This window comes from Neospora caninum, chromosome VIIa (assembly GCF_000208865.1).
Source record: "Neospora caninum Liverpool complete genome, chromosome VIIa".
NCBI classification, from domain to species: domain Eukaryota; phylum Apicomplexa; class Conoidasida; order Eucoccidiorida; family Sarcocystidae; genus Neospora; species Neospora caninum.
The window spans coordinates 3,414,710-3,432,234 of record NC_018393.1 but is presented as its reverse complement, the minus strand read 5'-3'; the positions used below and the strand labels follow the sequence as shown (position 1 = coordinate 3,432,234).

General features: G+C 55.6%; 2 protein-coding genes across 2 annotated transcripts; one reads left to right on the top strand and one right to left on the bottom strand.

The window, feature by feature from the left end:
• Positions 1–1,686: 1,686 nt before the first annotated feature.
• Positions 1,687–3,677, top strand: NCLIV_023160 (Proteophosphoglycan 5, related; the record flags this gene model as incomplete). The annotated part of the gene is made up of 2 exons (XM_003882511.1): positions 1,687–1,909; positions 2,050–3,677. The coding sequence occupies 2 exons, from the start codon at positions 1,687–1,689 to the stop codon at positions 3,675–3,677; spliced, it is 1,851 nt and encodes a 616-aa protein (XP_003882560.1).
• A 3,039-nt stretch (positions 3,678–6,716) lies between these two features.
• On the bottom strand, positions 6,717–13,585 carry NCLIV_023150 (putative chypothetical protein, conserved; the record flags this gene model as incomplete). The annotated part of the gene is made up of 6 exons (XM_003882510.1): positions 6,717–10,747; positions 11,079–11,186; positions 11,339–11,568; positions 11,836–12,083; positions 12,519–12,671; positions 13,250–13,585. The coding sequence occupies 6 exons, from the start codon at positions 13,583–13,585 to the stop codon at positions 6,717–6,719; spliced, it is 5,106 nt and encodes a 1,701-aa protein (XP_003882559.1).
• Positions 13,586–17,525: the final 3,940 nt, after the last annotated feature.

Here is a 17,525-nt window from a genome sequence, read left to right as displayed (position 1 = left end):
ACGAACAACGGCGCGTGGACGCGTCAAGACCGAAACGCCATCGACAAAAGACATTCCCACCTGTCCAGAGTCTCGGACGATGCGAGATTGGCGGGCCTCGGAGCGTCAGCGGAGACTGTGTCGCAAAGTGCGACTACTCCAGATAATTACGACTCAGAAAAGCTTGGTGTTTCATGCGAGAAAGGAGAGCATGGGCGTTTTCGTTCGCTCCCACTTTGTGCGCGATTCGGACGGGGCGAGGAAAAGGGTAGCTAGTCGGCAGTCGTAAGCCTCGCGCGCCTCTCAGGAGTCATGCGCAAGACAAACAGAGCGCAGGAACGAATTCGCCACAAGACAGGGAGGTATATCCCTTAGGTGGTCCCGTGGAGAAGATTTGGAAGAAACCCACGAGAACGTTTGCATATCCCCGACTGGATAGCCCGTCTTGGTGGGGGCTGCTCTCTACGGACTGAGAACCCCTCGGGGTTTCAGTGCGACGTGGCGCGTATGCGCGGGACAAAGCGCGGCAAAGAGAGGGAGCGCGTGTGTCTTGAGTGAGGCAGCGGCTGGTCTCCGAGTATAGGCCGACGGTCTTTGCGAGGCCCGAGATCGAAGAAAGGCAGGCTGTCTCGATGGCGAAGACACTTCTTGCACCATTTTTTTTGGAGGCTTTTTTTGAAGAAACCAAGTCCTTCTTCTTTCTGTCTCGAAGCCCGAAGAGCAAGATCCGCCACAATGGACACTCCTCAAGCGTTTCCTCCTCGCTCTAAACCCACCGGCGGACGGCGTTCAGAAAACCAGCAAAGGATCGCCCGCCACCGAGGCGCGCAGCGTTCAGTGCTCGGGGAGTGGGACGAGATGCGCGAAAATGAAAACACTGGCGGCAGCTAGCGAATCCGGGAACTTTGAGCGTCTGCCAGTGGCACTTTTTTTCGCTCTTTTTGCGTGTCTTCAGACTTTTGAGACTGGAGAGACCGCCTCGCTTTCGGAGTTCCGAGTTTTTGCCCGTCGACTCCGCTGAGTTTCTCGAGGCAGAAGGATCGCCTTTCACGCCGCTTCGCAGCGCACTTGCCTTTCCTGACATTGCGCGGCGCGCCTCGTGTCATCGCGAGAAACGTGGAAAACGCGACTTGCAAGACGCACACGCCCCCTGGCGCGTAACAACGCTAGTCCTGTGTTTTCCCGGAACGACTTGCGGACGGAAGCATTGAAAACCTCCTCAGCGTGCGTTTCGGTGGAGAATGGAAAGCGAATGAACTGCCGCACTCTTGTTCAGGATTTTTCCAAGAAAAAATCCGCCGTTTTGACCCAGGCGCCAGGCGTGTCTTGCCGTTCGTGGGCAACGGCAGACCGACCCCCCAACGCTCTGCCTCACCTCTCTCTGCTGAGGTTGTTTTGCTGCGGAGGCGACTGTTTTTTATCTTGGGAATTTCACCCTAAAGGTTACTCGTGTAAGAGGACGGCGCTGTCACTTGCTCTCCAACCGTCGTCGTTTCGTCCCATTCCCCCACTTGCTTCCACGCCACAGTCGGACTCTCTGCTGTCTCTGCATGTCTCGTTGGCGGAGGTCTAACCGGCGTGTGTCAGGCGCTTCAGTATCTCGTCCAGGAGTTTTTTTCTGCCTCCTCCGGCTCAGGCGTCTTGTTTGCTGATCAGTTGGGCGTGCCTGCGCGAGTTTCCAACAGCATGAGGAGCCCGCACAGTGAAATGGTGTCTTTAGCCTACGAGGTAGCTCCGAACAAACACGGAGTTCCCTCAGGGTCATCCCAGCACCTGTACTGCCACAACGCACCGACAACTTCGTCAAGCACAGCTGCGGATCCCAGTGGTCAAGACTCGTTTTTCTCGGGCGTGAGTCTCCATGGCGAGTACGGGTACGTGACGACGGGGCCCGAGAGCAAGGATGCGGGACTGTCGTCTTCCAGCACGGGTAAGCAGAAAAGAAAGCCTTGCGCAAGGGACGCATCTGCGCCTGGCCGCCGCTCCGAGAATGGTGAAGCTGCATCCGTGGTCACTTGATCCGCGAGTGGTTCTGACCCGTCTGTGTTGGACTGTGTGTTGCGTGGCCAGGGATTCTCAAGACTGTGCACATGTACCAAGCTGAGCACTCGACGAAGCATTCGGCGCTGACTAGTTCACAGTCGTCGACGCCGATGCCTGAGGAAGGAATCCCTGGAGCTCGTCTGTACAGTCTAGCGGGAACAGGGGCTGCCTCCGGCGTCTCGACTGTCTGTCGATCGAGAGCGCCATCTGGGTCGGGGATTCCACTTCCCGAGCTGGCGACCGCGTCGGTCAGCTACGCTCAGAGAGGACCGCAACTCCGGCAAGCAGTGACTTCCTCTTCCCTGACTGCCGCCCCCGCACTGGGTACAGGCAACACTGCCTCACATAAAGAGCAGTATGTGGCGAGCCGCAGCTATTATGGCCTGCCGAGTAGCGAGACGAGCCCGCCGATCCTCTCTCAGGGAGTGTTGATGTTTCAGTCGGGCTCCCATACGAGTGTGCACGGAACAAACTCGGAGGCGACGCCGCAGGCAAGCACGAAGGATCGGACCTCGTCCTCCAAAGAATCCTTGCCTGATGACGTTTGCGATGGACAAGCTGTGCGTCAGGTCATCCCGGATTGTGCGTCGCCACACCAGCATCTTTTCCACACCAAAAAGGAGAAAGCTGAAGACGTGGCCGGGCCCAGCAGACTGGCGTCCACGACCGCAACTCCAGCTGTTGTGGGGGGGCCGCTGACTGGGCCCCAGCCGGTCCGGGCTGACTCGATGCGCGCTTCACACGGCCCTTGGCAAGCCTCTCTGTCGGCGCAAAGACTCCCAGTGGATCAAGACAAGGCCTATGGTGCGGCGGATGGCGGAGCGCCCGTGGGCCACACATACACTTACACGTCTGGAGAGACGGAAGAGCCGCGTGCTGTCTTTGCAGGCGACACTACCAAGATCTCCTCTGTCAACGGGTCTTCTCAAGAGCCGTCCTACGGCTACTACTCCGTCACTTCTCCCCAGACGCCCCATATGCAAGCTGTGCAGCACCTTCCTGGATACTTTGGCCCCGGCATCGACTATCCGTCAACCGTGTATGCCCCCGGCCCGGTGCCGGGGACCTACGTGAGCTACGACGGCGGAGTCGCGTATCTGCAACACTCACCGATGCTAGGCGAATCCTTTCCGTCCGCTGCGTATGCGACGAGCTACGGTGCCGAACCCTACTACGCGCCTCCGCGGTTCAGCGGAACCTATTTTATGGATGCAGGCGGCAACACCCACTGGTCAGCCGCTGCGCCGGTGTGTAGCGCCCAGATGTGCATGCAGGTTCCTGAGTCGGTCGACAACTCAGCGGACGCCTTAAGCGAGGTACGTGCTTCCCATGCTGCCGCCCCGAGCGTGGGTCGAGGTGGGGACCAAAGACGAGCGTCCACCGCAATGCCGAAAGGGTACGCAGCATCTCCAGTCGGCTATCCTGTGCGTGCCGAGCAAGGATCGCCGCAGCCTCAGCAGTGCTCTGTTCAACAACTTGTGCCTTCCGTGGCCTCGTTCTACTATGCCGGCGAGACTGTCCCGACGCCACTCTCTGGGGACGAAAGTCGTGGCAACGGAACCACAACGCATGAAGGCAGGATGCAGGGGGACGGCGGCTCGGCAAGGACAGGCCGAAGAAGGACGAGAACGAACTGGTGCTGTGATGCATTTTGACGAACGTACGGGAGAGTGAGAATCGGGTCTCGACAGAAAACAACGCGCTCGTGACGGATCTGGTGTTGGCTAACGGCCTGCGCGAGTGAATTTGGACAGGACCACCCGGATAGAAAGGACGGATATTTGTTCAGTGTGTATCCATGAAAAATCTGAAGCGTTTTGTTTTTTGTGTAAAGCTCTTGAGGATTTTGTTCCAGCGACAGAAAGCAATAGACTTTTTCCGAGATTTCTACACGCTGTGTCTCTGTCCTGGCTCGGACAGCTTGTAGAAAGCAAAGCACGGCCTGACGCGTTAGTTCTGTGTGCACGTAACGCAGAGAGAGCCGAGCGCCGCGCAGTGCTGGGCGACGTCTCAAATAGCCGCTGTGTTTCTGTTGGGCAAAGGCCAAGTGACTTGGCGACAGTTGAAGTTAAAGGTTATTAAATGTGGATTCAGACCACACTCTTCCACGAGAAACTCTGGAATCTTTTTTACCACTCTTCACGGAGAGTACATGAGAACGTGTATGTTTCATGGTAACGTGGCGATTCCCACTTCTTCATGCTCTCGTTGTCACGTCGCTCAAAAACGAAGTTTTTCTTGAAGAAAGTGTGCTGTTGGTGACTTCTGGACGAGCTGATGTTGCTTGAATTTTGTCCCATTCCCGTGTTTCGTCACGAGCATTTCATGCACAACGTGACTGTTTGGCAAATGGCAGTAAAGTGTTCCGCTTTTGTGCTCGATGGAGGTCACAGAAAGAGAAAGCAACGAAACTGGAAATGACGTTTTTGAACTTGACTCCTATCAACTGGAGCTAGCGTGCGCAACGGTACTGCTTCGACAGCACGATTGGCGTTGTGTCTCTGTTCAGCAAAACATCAGTCCTCTGTGTTTTGCATTGGCTTCGAGAAGGTCGCCTCCAGCTACTCGCTTTTCTGTCTGGGCATCGGTTGTGACACAACATAGGATAAGACAGAAAAGCGTCATTATCATTCAGTACGTATTTTACGCCGAGTAAGAGAAGACACCCTCAGTTGATTGCCCATGACTTCATTTACTTTTCACTTGTGACACAAGGCCCGCAGAGATTAAGGCTCACTTACCTGCTTCAAAATGCCAAGATAACGATCATCCTTGCCATTCATGCTTCTTTCAAGACCGGGAACGGCCCCGGAGTCCCATCGGGTGGTGTACAGCAATCATACAAAACTTGGTTGTCTGGATCTCATAACTGGACGCATATATTTATGCCAGGTACTATAATGTCCGAAGTTGGCCGCCGCTTCTAGAAGGCGTGTAAAGCACCATAGCGAACTGCTTCTGAACCTTGTACGCTTTTTCGGGGGGGGGAGGGGGGCGGACTTTACACCCATTATTGGTGAAATCAGTTCGACCATCATGAAGGGGGGTTTGGTAGATTCTTCTTCGTCCAGCTGTACCACGATTAGCTCGCGAACGGAGGTTCCAATATGAATGTTTACCTCATGTCTCGATGCATCGGTGCGTTTGTGAATTTCTCTACGCTGCGCCTACCGCGCGCTGGACGGGGAAGGTATCGCTCTCTTTTCTGCATGCGCGGCGTGGCACCCTACCCGTGTAAGTTCCAAATACCGTTCCGTGAAATAGTCCTATTGGCATCACAATTCGCTGCGGCAAAAACGCCGCTGACGAGGTGATGGCGTGACTGAGCAGGCTCAGTTTGTCGCCTGCAGTATTTCAACAGCTGAAGGGCCACACAGGGCGAAACGAATGCGAAACTTGCGCTGTCCCGGTCCCACATCGCCTCTCTCGGGAGTCCATGTACGTATGCATGGACTGGCAGATGAATCTGTAAATGGCCGTACCCCCACGCACATATCCCTGCACACGCAATTGCGTGGCTGTACACATGTAACGCGCAAAGTACTCAGAACGCGCAACAAGAAGGCAAACTCACAATTTTTGGTAAAAGTGTCCAGCATTTTAGGCGGCTGTTCCTTCCGTTAAAACCTCTCCCTAGACGCAACTGGGTTGGTTGTTCTCGTGTAACGAGATTTACATGCACGTGCATTTCTTGACGCAGGCGTGAACGTTCACACACGTATGCACATAGATGAGCACTGTACACGTGTCTCAATGATTGAGCAACTGCGTTCTCAAAGTGAGACGCCGCCAGTATTGCTGTTCGTGGTGGCCATCAGCCCGACAGCTGGATGGAGCCCCCGCGACATCCCGGTTTCCTTCTTGCCTGTTGCTGAATCCTTTTGGAGAGACGAGACTCACAGGTTGCGGGCGTAAGCATTTGCGAAAGTGGATCCGGAACCAGCAAAAGCAACCGAGAGACGCAACGACACAAGACAGACAAAAACGGTATCGCAGAAGAACAGTTCGGGTCAGCGCACGATCTGCCTTTCGGGAAAATGGCTCTCGCTTTCTGTCAAGGACTCTCAACGATACACCCATCTGTTGAGACGGCGAGGCTGAAGTGACAAATCATACCCCTCTCTGGTCTTCGAACGAACACCCTTCTCGTAACATTTCCGTTGTTCTGTCTACGCTTGAATATTCAGAGGTTTTCGAATATTCAGAGTTTTTCGATCCGACGATGGACAGCCGCTCTCGAAACAGACGCACACTGTTGCTCTGTGGCCACGAGTAGGCATATATACTTCTACATGCATACGTTTCCATCTTCATCGATCCGAAGCACTCCGTTGATTCCCTGTCAAGGCTCATTTTTGCAACGCAGATGCCGATACACCTTGTGAAGAAGGGAACACTGGCGAACAACATACTATAGGTACACGGATATTGATGTATAGAGAGTCACCCAACCATCTCAAACGTGCACATGCAATAAAGCCATACGCTACCATATATGTGGCAGTAAAACAGCGTACATCTGTATCTATACGCATGAATGCATAGATGAATTTGTATCTTTCGTAAGCTCGGGGAGACTTGCGGTTGGCCTATCTTCTAAAGTGTCGCGTCTCTCAAGGTTTTCGTCTTCCGGCCATCTGGCCCCTTTTGCTCATCCTGCTGGTACGACAGTGAGAGCCACCGGACTGCCTCTTTTATGCATGGCAGACGCTGCTCGCATCATTGAGTTCAGCACCGTCGCCATTCGCCCCGTTCGCCACATTTTCTTCCTTGTGCCTTTCGCTCTCCGTTTTTTCCTCGGAGTCCCTCTCGCTTTCGGTAACCCCGCCGCCTTTCTCGTTGTCGCGTTTCTTTCCTTTTTTCGGCACTCTCGAGTTCTCTTTCCCCCGAGCCTCCTTCTTGGCTTGGCCGGCGTCCTCCGCCTCGTCCTCTCTGTCGTGCCTGTCCACGTCCACTGCGTCTTCACCGTTTCCCGAGTGCTTCGCCCTCTTCCCGTCTTTCTTGTGTTTCTTCGACATTTCAGTTTCCTTCTCTTCCAGCAGCTTGCACTTCCTGAATCGGACGTTTAGCTCTTTCTTCGCCGCAAGGATCTCCGGAGAGAGAAGCTTGTCGAGAGTCGTGGTTTTGTACTGGTGGCGCGTGGCAGGATCTGTGTGCCGAATGCCGTGCTCAGCCAGCAGATGCACGAGCTCCTCCACCTTCAGACACTCGGTGTCTCCGTCCTCATACTCCACTTGGAACTGGTTCGCATACCACTTCCCATCCTCGACAGCAACTGCGGAGTACTCGGTGATAAGGCCCTCGAACCAACCGACGTTGAAGCACCGGTCGATCACCGTCTTCCCAAGATGCACGCCAATCAACGGAATGAATCCCGACGTGAGTGGCGCGGGCAAATTGTCGTCTGGCCTGCAGTCTTTCTCGTCGCGGGCGCTCTGCGTCCCCAGTCCCAACACTTCAGGCGTCCCTACTCCGCGTGGACGCTTCCGTGACGCTCCGCCCGCCTGCTGGGACCCGGCGAGGAGGCCGCCGCAGGCGTTGCCGAGGCTGTGTCTCTCCCCGAAGCCACTGCTGCCGTGCGAATGTCCCTGCGACTTGGCCGCGAGAGACAGTTTGAGCTGACGAATCTCTTCCACGGCACTCTGGACGCGTTTCTTCGCTTCGTCCTGCAGGCTGTGGACCTTCTCCTGAAAGGCCGTCAAAATCGCATCTTTCATCTGACTCGGCGTCGTCGAGTGCGGGTGGTCCCAGTTCGGAGACAGATGGCGCTTCGCCAAGCGACAAACCTCCGTCGACGCGCGCTCACCCAGCGCCTTATAACAGACATCGCACGGCTGCAGGCTTCCGAGCAGCCCTTTCGGGTCCACGAGATGCAGCGTTTGCAGCCCCTGCAGCTCGTCGCTCGACAGATCACCTCTGACGATCTCGACTCGTGAGGGCGTCATTCGAGCCAGAGACGCCTTCTCGCTGCACGACGCGAAAACCGCTCTTCGCTCGCGGACCTCCGGCGGCGGGAGCGCGAAGCGGTCTCCGTCGCGTCTATTCGCTGACGAGAGACTCCGCGAGGAAACACAGGGCGAGTCCCCGGAAGTTGTTCCGGCGCCCGAGGCCCCGGACACCTTTGCGCTGGAGACGTGAAAAGTGGCGGAGGAGCTGAGTTCGGAGGCAGCAACGCCTGTGCTGTTTTGACAGCCAGAGGCAGGAGACTCGCGAAAGACCGAGCGCACGTCCTTCCCTCCGTCCTCGTCGCTTTCCGACGATGGCGCAGTCGTGGTGACGATAGCGAGAGAAAGAGGCCCTGAGACGCGAGACGAACAGGCAGACTGAGAGGAGTCATCGCGCGCCTCTGCTTGCGCCGGCGGCGATCCGTCTTTCGCTTGGCCAGCGTCGCGCGCATCACATCGAGTCGGGCCACTGTTCGACGTGCCCTCTTTCGTTGCCCCGCGAGGACCCAAAAAGAACGAGAACACGTCTTGTTCTTTGCCGGCGAGACTCCGACTACTCTCCGACCACAGATCACTGTTTCCATGATCAGCTTCGCTCGACCTCGACGCCGAAGCCTCGTGGCTCTCTTCGTCGCCTGCGCGGTCTCTCGACGGCTCGGAGCTCAACTGGGAAGCGGCGCATGGGCGCAGCGTCGCTTCTGCTTCATTCCAAGGCAGGTTCTCGCTATCTTTTCCGAGTTCCTCCAAAGGGACATTTAGGAACTCCATTCCAACTGCCGTGAGAGGTTCCTTGTTCTCCTTCTCTTGCGCCTCTCCATCGCAAGAAAGCGAGAAGCTCGCCACGCAGCCGTCCGAGATCGATGACAACTGCTTCCGACCGTCGCACTCCTCTCCTTTTTGGTCTTTCTTCCCACCCACGCAGGCTTCGTTATGTCCTCTGTGAGCCGCGCCACTCAATGCTTCCATCTCCGGACTCTCGGTCTTGATTCCTGAGTTGCGCACCTCCCCGACGGGCTCCGAAACGGCCTCGTGCTCCTCGACTTGTTCCTGTGGTACGCGTGGTCCTCGCGACCTTAGTCGTCCACTGAGAAGAGCAGGCGAGACCTCTGACTTACGGTTTTCTTTCTCCGTTTCCTCCCTCTCTTGTTCGTCTCCTTGCTGTCCCGCTCTCCTCTGTGAACCTGCACTTCTGCTCCTCTCTTTGCATACTCGGCTGCCTCTCCACTTTTTCACTTGTCCTTGCTCGTTCTCTCCATCTTCTGTCTCTCCTTCTACCCTTCGCCGCCCTCCAGAGACACTGGTTGGGGACACGCGCCGTCGAGCATGAGATTCCACTCCCCCACAGCTTTGTCGCTTATCTTTCTTCCGTTCCACTTCGTCCGCGGTCTCTCTCTCCGGTGTCTTCGCATGTGTGTGTACACTCGACACACTCCTGGCCTGTGCCAAGCTGTCTCTGTTCTCGCGGCCCTCTCTGTTTCCGACGGGCGCAAGAATGCCCTCTTTCTCAAGCGACGCGAGCGCATCAGCAGACAGAAGGACCTTGTAATTGAGGTGTCGAGACATCTCGAAGAACCGCATGCGACAGACCGCGCAGTACCACCGCCAGTCATTCAGAATCGCTTCTGGATCCGGCAGACAGCGCAGATGACACGGACGATCGCAGCCGTCGCAGTGGACGACCTCGTCTCCCGAAAACGAAGAGCCAGGCGCCAGGTGGTCTGTCCCCTCGACCTGCGTTTCCGCCAACTTGTTTCCTGCCTGACTCTTCGGCTGTGGTGTCGCGACCGCTGTCGGGGGAGGCGGGGCGGGCGGTACAGTCAGGTCGGGGGCCCGACCGGCGAGGGTCGCAAGATCCGAGCAGACGTCTTTCTCCCTTTCAAGCCGTTGCGTGACAAGAAGAAGGTCTGAACTCGAGGGAGAACACGAACCGTTATTTCTCTGGGACGGAGTGCCGGCAGAGCACGGAACCCCGGCAGAGGAGGAAGACAAGGCTCGCACTCCGTCCAGCTTCTCTCCGCACCTCCCGCCATCCCTCAGCTTCTCGGAGAGCCCAGGAGGCGATTTCTCGGAGGATGTCGCAGTCCCCGCGTCGTTCTCTCCCTTCTCTTGCTTCCCTCGGAAGCCTCCCATCTCTGCCTCGCCTTCTCGCACGCCGCCCTGTGTTGCCTCTGCACTTTTGGACAACTTGCTCGAAGCGCGACTCTCGGTAGAGGGCGAAGGCGCCAGAGACGACGCGCACGGCCGGTGTTCGTGACTGAGGCAGTACGGGCAAATTTCGCCCAGTCTCGCTCGATTCTCCAGCTGGGGATCCGACCGGCGATTCACACACTCGACTGGCCTCGCCGGCACGAGCTTCTGCAAATTCACAGCACAGAGTGGCGCGCACGCGTGGAAAGCAGAGACTCTGGCGAAGCAGCAGACACCCGGCGAGCGCCCGTTCTTCGCGCGGGGACCTGAGCGAGGCGCCTTCACGCGGGTCTGCCGCGCCACGGCGGCAGGCTGGCTAGCTCTCTCGCCTCTCTCGGTGAGCGCACGCACCTGGGAAGGCGCCGTCCGGATTCCGACGCGGTATTCGAGCAACTCCCTGGCGATGGCCTCATGCGACGCGTCTTGCACTTTGAAGAACCACGCATTCCCGAAATCCGCGAGAATTTCATCCCCCGGCTCGATCGCGACTCCAGGAATCGATGTCAGGACGATGTGCGGCCAACCGTCGACAAAGACTTGCTGCCACTCGCTGTTGCGCTTGCAAACGCAGTCCCCCAGAAGTTCGATGGTCCCTGCGAGACAAACCGGAGCCGGTCGCGAGGTCCGCAAAAGACAGGTTGAGAGCGACGAAGTAAGCCGGTCCACAGGTCGGGGAGGATGTATCGATCGCGTCGCCAGAAAGACTCCTCCGTCTGGCGTCTGGTCCAGTAGCGCGCACAAGTCAAGAGAGCCATAGACCTCTACCTGTGGGAAACGGAAAAGCTTCGCGTGCACCCACACGTGTACCTATTTAACAAGCGCGTTCCATTTGTGTACTTGTACAAAGACGCGTGTATATACTTGCATGTGCAAGGAACGGGGCAGACGTGTTTAGCGAGAAACCAAGTGCGACGCTTGGCTCACCGTAGTGATTGACAAGAGACATTTCGTTGCAGGCTTCAGAAGAGTCGAGGACGAACTGGCTACGCGCGGGCAGTTCGACCCTCGTTAAGCCCTTAGCGTCGCGTCGTCCTGTAAAAGCAAGAGCAGCCACTGAACGAAAAAGCCCTTTTCACCTTGCACCAGGAGTTACGGTCTCTGCGCCATCGGCTCGAGTGCACGGCGACGCCTGCGGAGACACAGCGGGGACCCCAGTCATCTGCTGCACTTTCTGTTCCCCGTACCTGAAACAGTCACCGACTTCTTTCGCTCCTTCCCGCCGTGGACGCGCGACAGCTGAGGAGACTGCGATGTCCCGGACCCGGAAGAGACCGTCGCCGAGTCCGGCTTTTCTTCCCTGTTTTCTCGAGGGGCACCGACGCAGTCGTCTTCTGAGGAGTCGGAGGCTGTTTCGAACTCTTCAGCCCGGCGCCAGGCCAGCGCGGAGAAGGAAAGATCAAAGACGTATTCAAACCTGCAAAACGAACGCGCGGCGGACCACTCCGCTGCACGAGTTGCACTGGCGCACGCATTCTCTTCCCACGCGTCGCGCACGCCTCGCTAAGCACACTCGGCGTACAAACTACACCACGCGAAACCCCGGAGACAGTACGAGCTTCGCCACTGAACCCCCTCGTCTTTGCTGGAATGCATCTGTGGGGATTCAAAAGGTTTGCACGGCACGCATCTACGCATGCAAACGTTTTGACAGCACGTGGCCTGCCGATGCGAGGAGCCTCACCTTTTTTTGACAAGGCCTCCATCTTTAACGACGCCTGTGTACTCTCCGAAAACAACCCGCGCTTTACGTGAAGCAGGAATTTTGGGACCGACGTAAACGACGGTGTAGCACGTTTCGTGCGGCGGCGTGGCGAAGCGAACAGGGTGCGTTGGGTCGACGACTTCACAGATTTGGAGACGCGGATCAACAAAGCCCTCGACGACGGACTTCAAGCACTCCCAGAGTTGCCGACGCCCCGATCGGGAGACCTATTGCAGGAAGAAACAGGACACAGAGACGCCACCATGTGCCCTATTCGTGCAGAGTCCCTCGACACCGGCCGACCTCCTGAACTCTCCGCGTGCTGATGCATGCAAAACACGTCAGCACATACAGTCACATTTATAGGTAGGCGCAGTGACGAGGTACGTAGAAAAATAAAGGTATTGCACAGACCTTTTCTGATGAGCGTGTATGGCTCTGCGTGCCTCCCCAAGCGAGTAGGTATGCAGCGGGAGATGCCTGATGCGTGTACACTCGGACGTGCGGGTTCTGCGTGCGTGAGCCTTCCTCCGTGCATCCTCAGCGAACATGCGTCGCTGTGTACCAACGCGTGCTCAGGTTGAAGTGGGGCCGTGCAGTTTCACGCCTGCACAGAGGCGAGCGGAAAACCACGGTGCTCGGTTTCATTTCCCGATTCTCACCTGTAAGCCTCCTTGCCGGAAATCCGGGCACAGAATGACGGGATTCCACTTGCCATAGACCCAGCCCTCCTGGTTATTTCCCCAGCCCACACACTGCTGTTTGAACAGAGAGTCAAGTCGCTCCTTCTCGCTCCGCGCTTCTGTGCTGATCATCTACACCGGTACACACACGACACAGAACAGGAAGATGGGGATAATGCCGTGGTAGCCGAGGGACCGGAAGAGACCATACACGCAGTACAAGCGATGCTTTTTGGACCAGCGAGCTCACTTCGCTTCCTACACAGCACAGCACCGTTTTGGGCAACGCAGTCTTCTTTTCCTCGCTGTTTTGCACGTTTTGCCTCCCTTCTAGCTCTTTGTGTCTCTTCGCTTCCCTCTCCCCTCGGTTGCCTCCCTTATTTCCCTCCCATTTATTGGCGCTCTCTTGCCGCTGCGAAAACCCTCGACCGAACTCTTACCCCCTTCGGGTAGTACTAATGTTCACAAACTCAATCGGCAGTCTTTCACCTCTCTCCCTCACACGCAATTCCTTTCAGATACAAATTCCCTGCCGTTTACTCTCTATCTAGAAACCTGCCATAGATAGCGTCCAAGCTCGCCAGCCTTTACGTTGCGGCACCATCGCAGTTCGTGGTCGCCGGTGTGTGGTAGCAACTACAATACCTCTCTCGGCAAATGTAGATACGCTGACGCCACATATCTCTATGCAGGGACGTTTAAGTTCTCACCTGGACTTTGGCCCACATTTTGTTTCTTCGCTCAAGAACCTCTCGTAGACTGCACGGCCGCAACCCTTTTTCCTCGAGGTTCCGTCGCAATTCAGGAGTCAGGCCCTCCGCATACCGATGAGGCGGCAGCCAGTCTCCCTGGTTGCCGTCTTCTCCTTCTGGAGGGAAAAGGGCAACCCGAGGGGGAGAAATGAAGAGAAGAGAAGACTGCACTCCATCGCTGTCTCCTTCTCGCTTCTTGTCGCACGATGAAACTTTCCCGCTCCTCGACAGGGGACGATGCCGCCCGTCCTCGGGCGGCATCGCGCCTGCAGGCTCTGCTGTCTGTGCGGGCATCGGCGTGGAGAAAACGGAGGCGGGAGAAAACAGGGGGAAAGGTGGAAAGCGGGGCGAAGAGGAAGAGGAAGGCGCTACGGCCTCTCAGAAGGAGGCTGCAGGGAGGCTGAGGATCTAGGTGTGCTGCGAGCTCTGTCCTGGATCGAAACTTCCGCGACTTCCGGAGCTGGTTAGCCGTCGAGTATTGTACGAGGTTTTCACGAAATCACTGAGACATTGATGCTCCTGAACTGGTACGAAAATAGGATGCATACAAACGGGCGTTCGAGCGATCTGCGCATTCTACGAGAAGGGAGACACATCCTGACAACGAACGAGCAGCGAGTTCTCTGTTTTCCGTCGGAAAAGAGATACGAGATCGATGCATGGAGAGCCCAGTCTTTTATGAATGAAAACTGGACCTCGCCGGTGTTGTTCCTCAAACCCCGAGGTTTACGGACAGGAACTTCGTTAACTGAACCTAAAGTGTGCGGAAGCTGCACTTGAAGTCACTGTCTACCGTTTGCTTCCGGCGTTCCCGTTCTCTTGATTACAAAAGCAATTCCGAGTCGTGTCGTCGACAAGGTAAACAATAGAGGCGAATGCGTTCGAGTAAATCTTGACAAGCGACACGAAGCACACACTGCGGTGTGATGCACCACAACGTCTTGGAAGAGGCCGCCCGACAGCGGTGTTCATTACGCCTCTTTTCTCCTCACGGGTGCGTACAAAGGCTGGAGCGGCGGAGAGGGGACCACGAGTATGGCAAACACGTGAAATTCAGAAAACGGATTGCATTAGGAGAAAGATAAGAGAAGTGTGAAAGCAGATGTCGATCTCTAGACGGAAAATCACCGCACTTAATCGCCCGGGTGTCCGGACAGCGCAGACAACGCGGACCGACAGCGTGTGTGCAACTTTCTGCACAGGAGAGACCCGTGGAAAAGGGGGACAGGAAAGAGATTCCGATGGGGGAAACACAGCAAATCCGTCAAGCAAGAAACGTCAGGAGGAAGAACACCGAGGTTGCTCCTACTCTGGGAGAAAGACGCAGCAAGTTAGCACGTGAAAAAACACTCAAGAAGAGAGGGAGGTTGGTTGGTTGGGGGGTCGGGGGTGGGGGGTTGGGGGGTGTCGTCTTCCTCCGGGAAAATCCTTAACAAGATGTAACAAAAGGGAGGCCTTGGCGACGTCGTTTTCATACGGAAAGGGGGAAAACAGCATGAACCTCGACACTTGACGGAGGAACATGGTAAATTTGTCGGTACACAGCAGCTGCCATGCAGCTTGTTCATGGCGCCATGCGCTGCTTACTAGTGTGTTGGTAGATGTGCAATCCCTGGTAAGCGACGAAGGAAGAAGTTAACACAGCGGCTCTGAGGGGACGGGGCACGCAGAGAGAAGGGGTATACGCGTAAAGGCACACACGCTCAAGTAGAAGGGGAGAACTAAAGGACACGGGAAAACAAGCAGCAAACTGGTATGTGACCGTACTGCCTGCAGCACGCTCCTCTCCCCTTTGTTCACTCCAGTTGCGCTCACGCACACTGTGGCAAACGCACGAGCGAGAAACCATGTCAAGCAAAGGTCTTCCAGCGGGCCGCAGCTGGCCCGGTAAAGACACCATCTCGGATGAGGGTTACACCCTGAGTCGCGTGTATCCGCTCAGTATGAGCAGCTCATCGACTCGATAAACGACTGCAAAGCAACCAGCGACTGTGCGGAAGGGCGAGATTGTTCACTTCTCCCTCCTTAGCATGCAAACACACACAGAAACAAGAGAATCAAGCCTCCTCAATGTGGCAAGCGGACTGCTAGGACTACCGACGAGCGCGTCGGCAGCGATGATAGGAAAGGAAATGATATATTCAGCAGTTGTCTTCATCATACGACTACGTGAAACCAATAGGAACTTGTTTTTTGTTTGTACGCAAGTTCACATTGCGACCCACAATGGTTCCCCCCATCATCGTCGTTTTTCTTCCCGCGTCTTGGCGGACGGTTCCAAACTGTGATTTCCCCGGAGATACTTCGTGCTACTAAACAGAACGACCTGCTGACTCAAGGAGACGCCAGATCTGCCTCCACCCCTTTTCACGTTCGATAAATGAGGGAATGAAACAGAGCTGCATTCCTTCCACTGTTTGTAACACGAGGGGAAATCTGGTACCCCGAGTTCGGCGCTTACATCCGTTTTTGCCTGCTCTTCGTAGTGACAGCGTGGCTGCTCAAGAGAGAGTGTGACAGCGGCGAGGCGTTAAGGTGACGTATCTCCATTGCATATTTCTGGTACCTGTCCACTGTCCCTCTCCATTTCACCACAAGCATTTCTAGGTTACAACGCATCAACATATGTATGATGGAAGCAGGGCACTTGTGACCGTTATCGTTGCCCTCACAAGACATGATTTTTGTGCTTCCAAACATTCCACAATGGTCTGCCTGTTGTTGTGATCTGGAATCTTAGTTTATGAAAAGCGTATGCCCCTGGCTTCCAGATTTTTGTATGTCTACGTGAATCTTTATGCGGCACGTGCGTAGTTACATGAATGCATGCATTACTCAATGTTTGTGCCACACTTCCGAACACCGTATTCTTATACTTATCTCCCCTGCTTTCCAACACCATCTAACGTTTGAGAGACGGGAGCGCACAGTGTAGAGAGATGGACAATTGTCAAATAGAGGGTACGAGAATGAGCGCTCCGCACCACTGGGCAACCCTCTGTGAAGCTTATTCAAGTGGACTATGTTACATAAATCGCCGTGCACGCATGCTTCTATCAGTCTTGAGCCGCCCTTCCGGTCGCTACTTCCCGTTTTAGCGTCCAGATTCAGTCATGGTGAGCCGCGCAGGGCGCGTAAACCAGCTGGACTACCCCGTGTTTCATAAACTGTCTAGAGAGTAACTGCTTTCGAAATAAGACAAGAAATTCGCTCCAGCTCGGACGAACAAAAAACCATGGACCCTACGCCCTGCATCGGCAACGCAGCCCGGGTCGTTTGAGCCAGATCTGAGAGAGCCCGGCGCGTCCTTGCCCTTTTGAGTCAATGCGTTTTAAATGTATGCTGCAGTCATCATGTGCGGAACAGTAACATCAATAGTCACCATGTATAAGCTGGTAGAACGGTGAAAAGCTTGCCAATGATCATCGTCCTTTAATACAGCTAGGTGTCGAGCAGTTGCGTTACCCCCCCCCCCCCCCTCGCGCGCCTTCTGGTAGCTGCACTGCTACTCGGCGCTAGTGTCAACGTTTCTGGGTAGACGTTCGATGTGGCAGGGGAAGTGACACAAGATTCTTCTCCATACTATTCCTGCAAGACTGGCTTCTCACGAGTCAACCCTTTCATATTTTGAGTCTGTCGTGGCTTCTCGTCACTCGTTTGCTGTCCCCCCGTCCGGTTGCGTTCGTGTCTGTGCTGGCGTGTCCCCGCTTGACTGCAAGCGCGCCCCCGCGGATGCTTCGAGGGAAACGCCCCGGGAAGCTCAGAGAGGCATGATGACATGATCGTCTCTGTTGACATGGCTCCGGACGACCGTCACGCTAGTTTCGCGGCGACCACACGCAACCAGCAAGTCGGCCTACAACTGGAGAGTGATGAGTATCGTCGACTCTGGGACCACTCCGCCGCTGTTTCTGTTTTCTACGCCGTTTCTCCTCCACTGTCGAAGAGAGTGTTCCTCTTTCCTTGGTGTGGGAATGTAATAACCTCGTACTTAAACGGATATGTTGTTCAGCTCGTACCAGCCGCACACAACGGAGCGAACAGGCGGAAGCATACTGGAAAGCTGTCGCTACGCGGCGTCAATGACTGGATCGTTTTTTCCTTCACAGGAGTTCTTTGTGTACTTTTGGCTTCTACATATACACTTATATAGTTGTACATTTATGTATACACCAGAATATCTGCATCTGAGATGATGTACAACAAGCTATGGAACCAGTACGCTGCTGCTCTC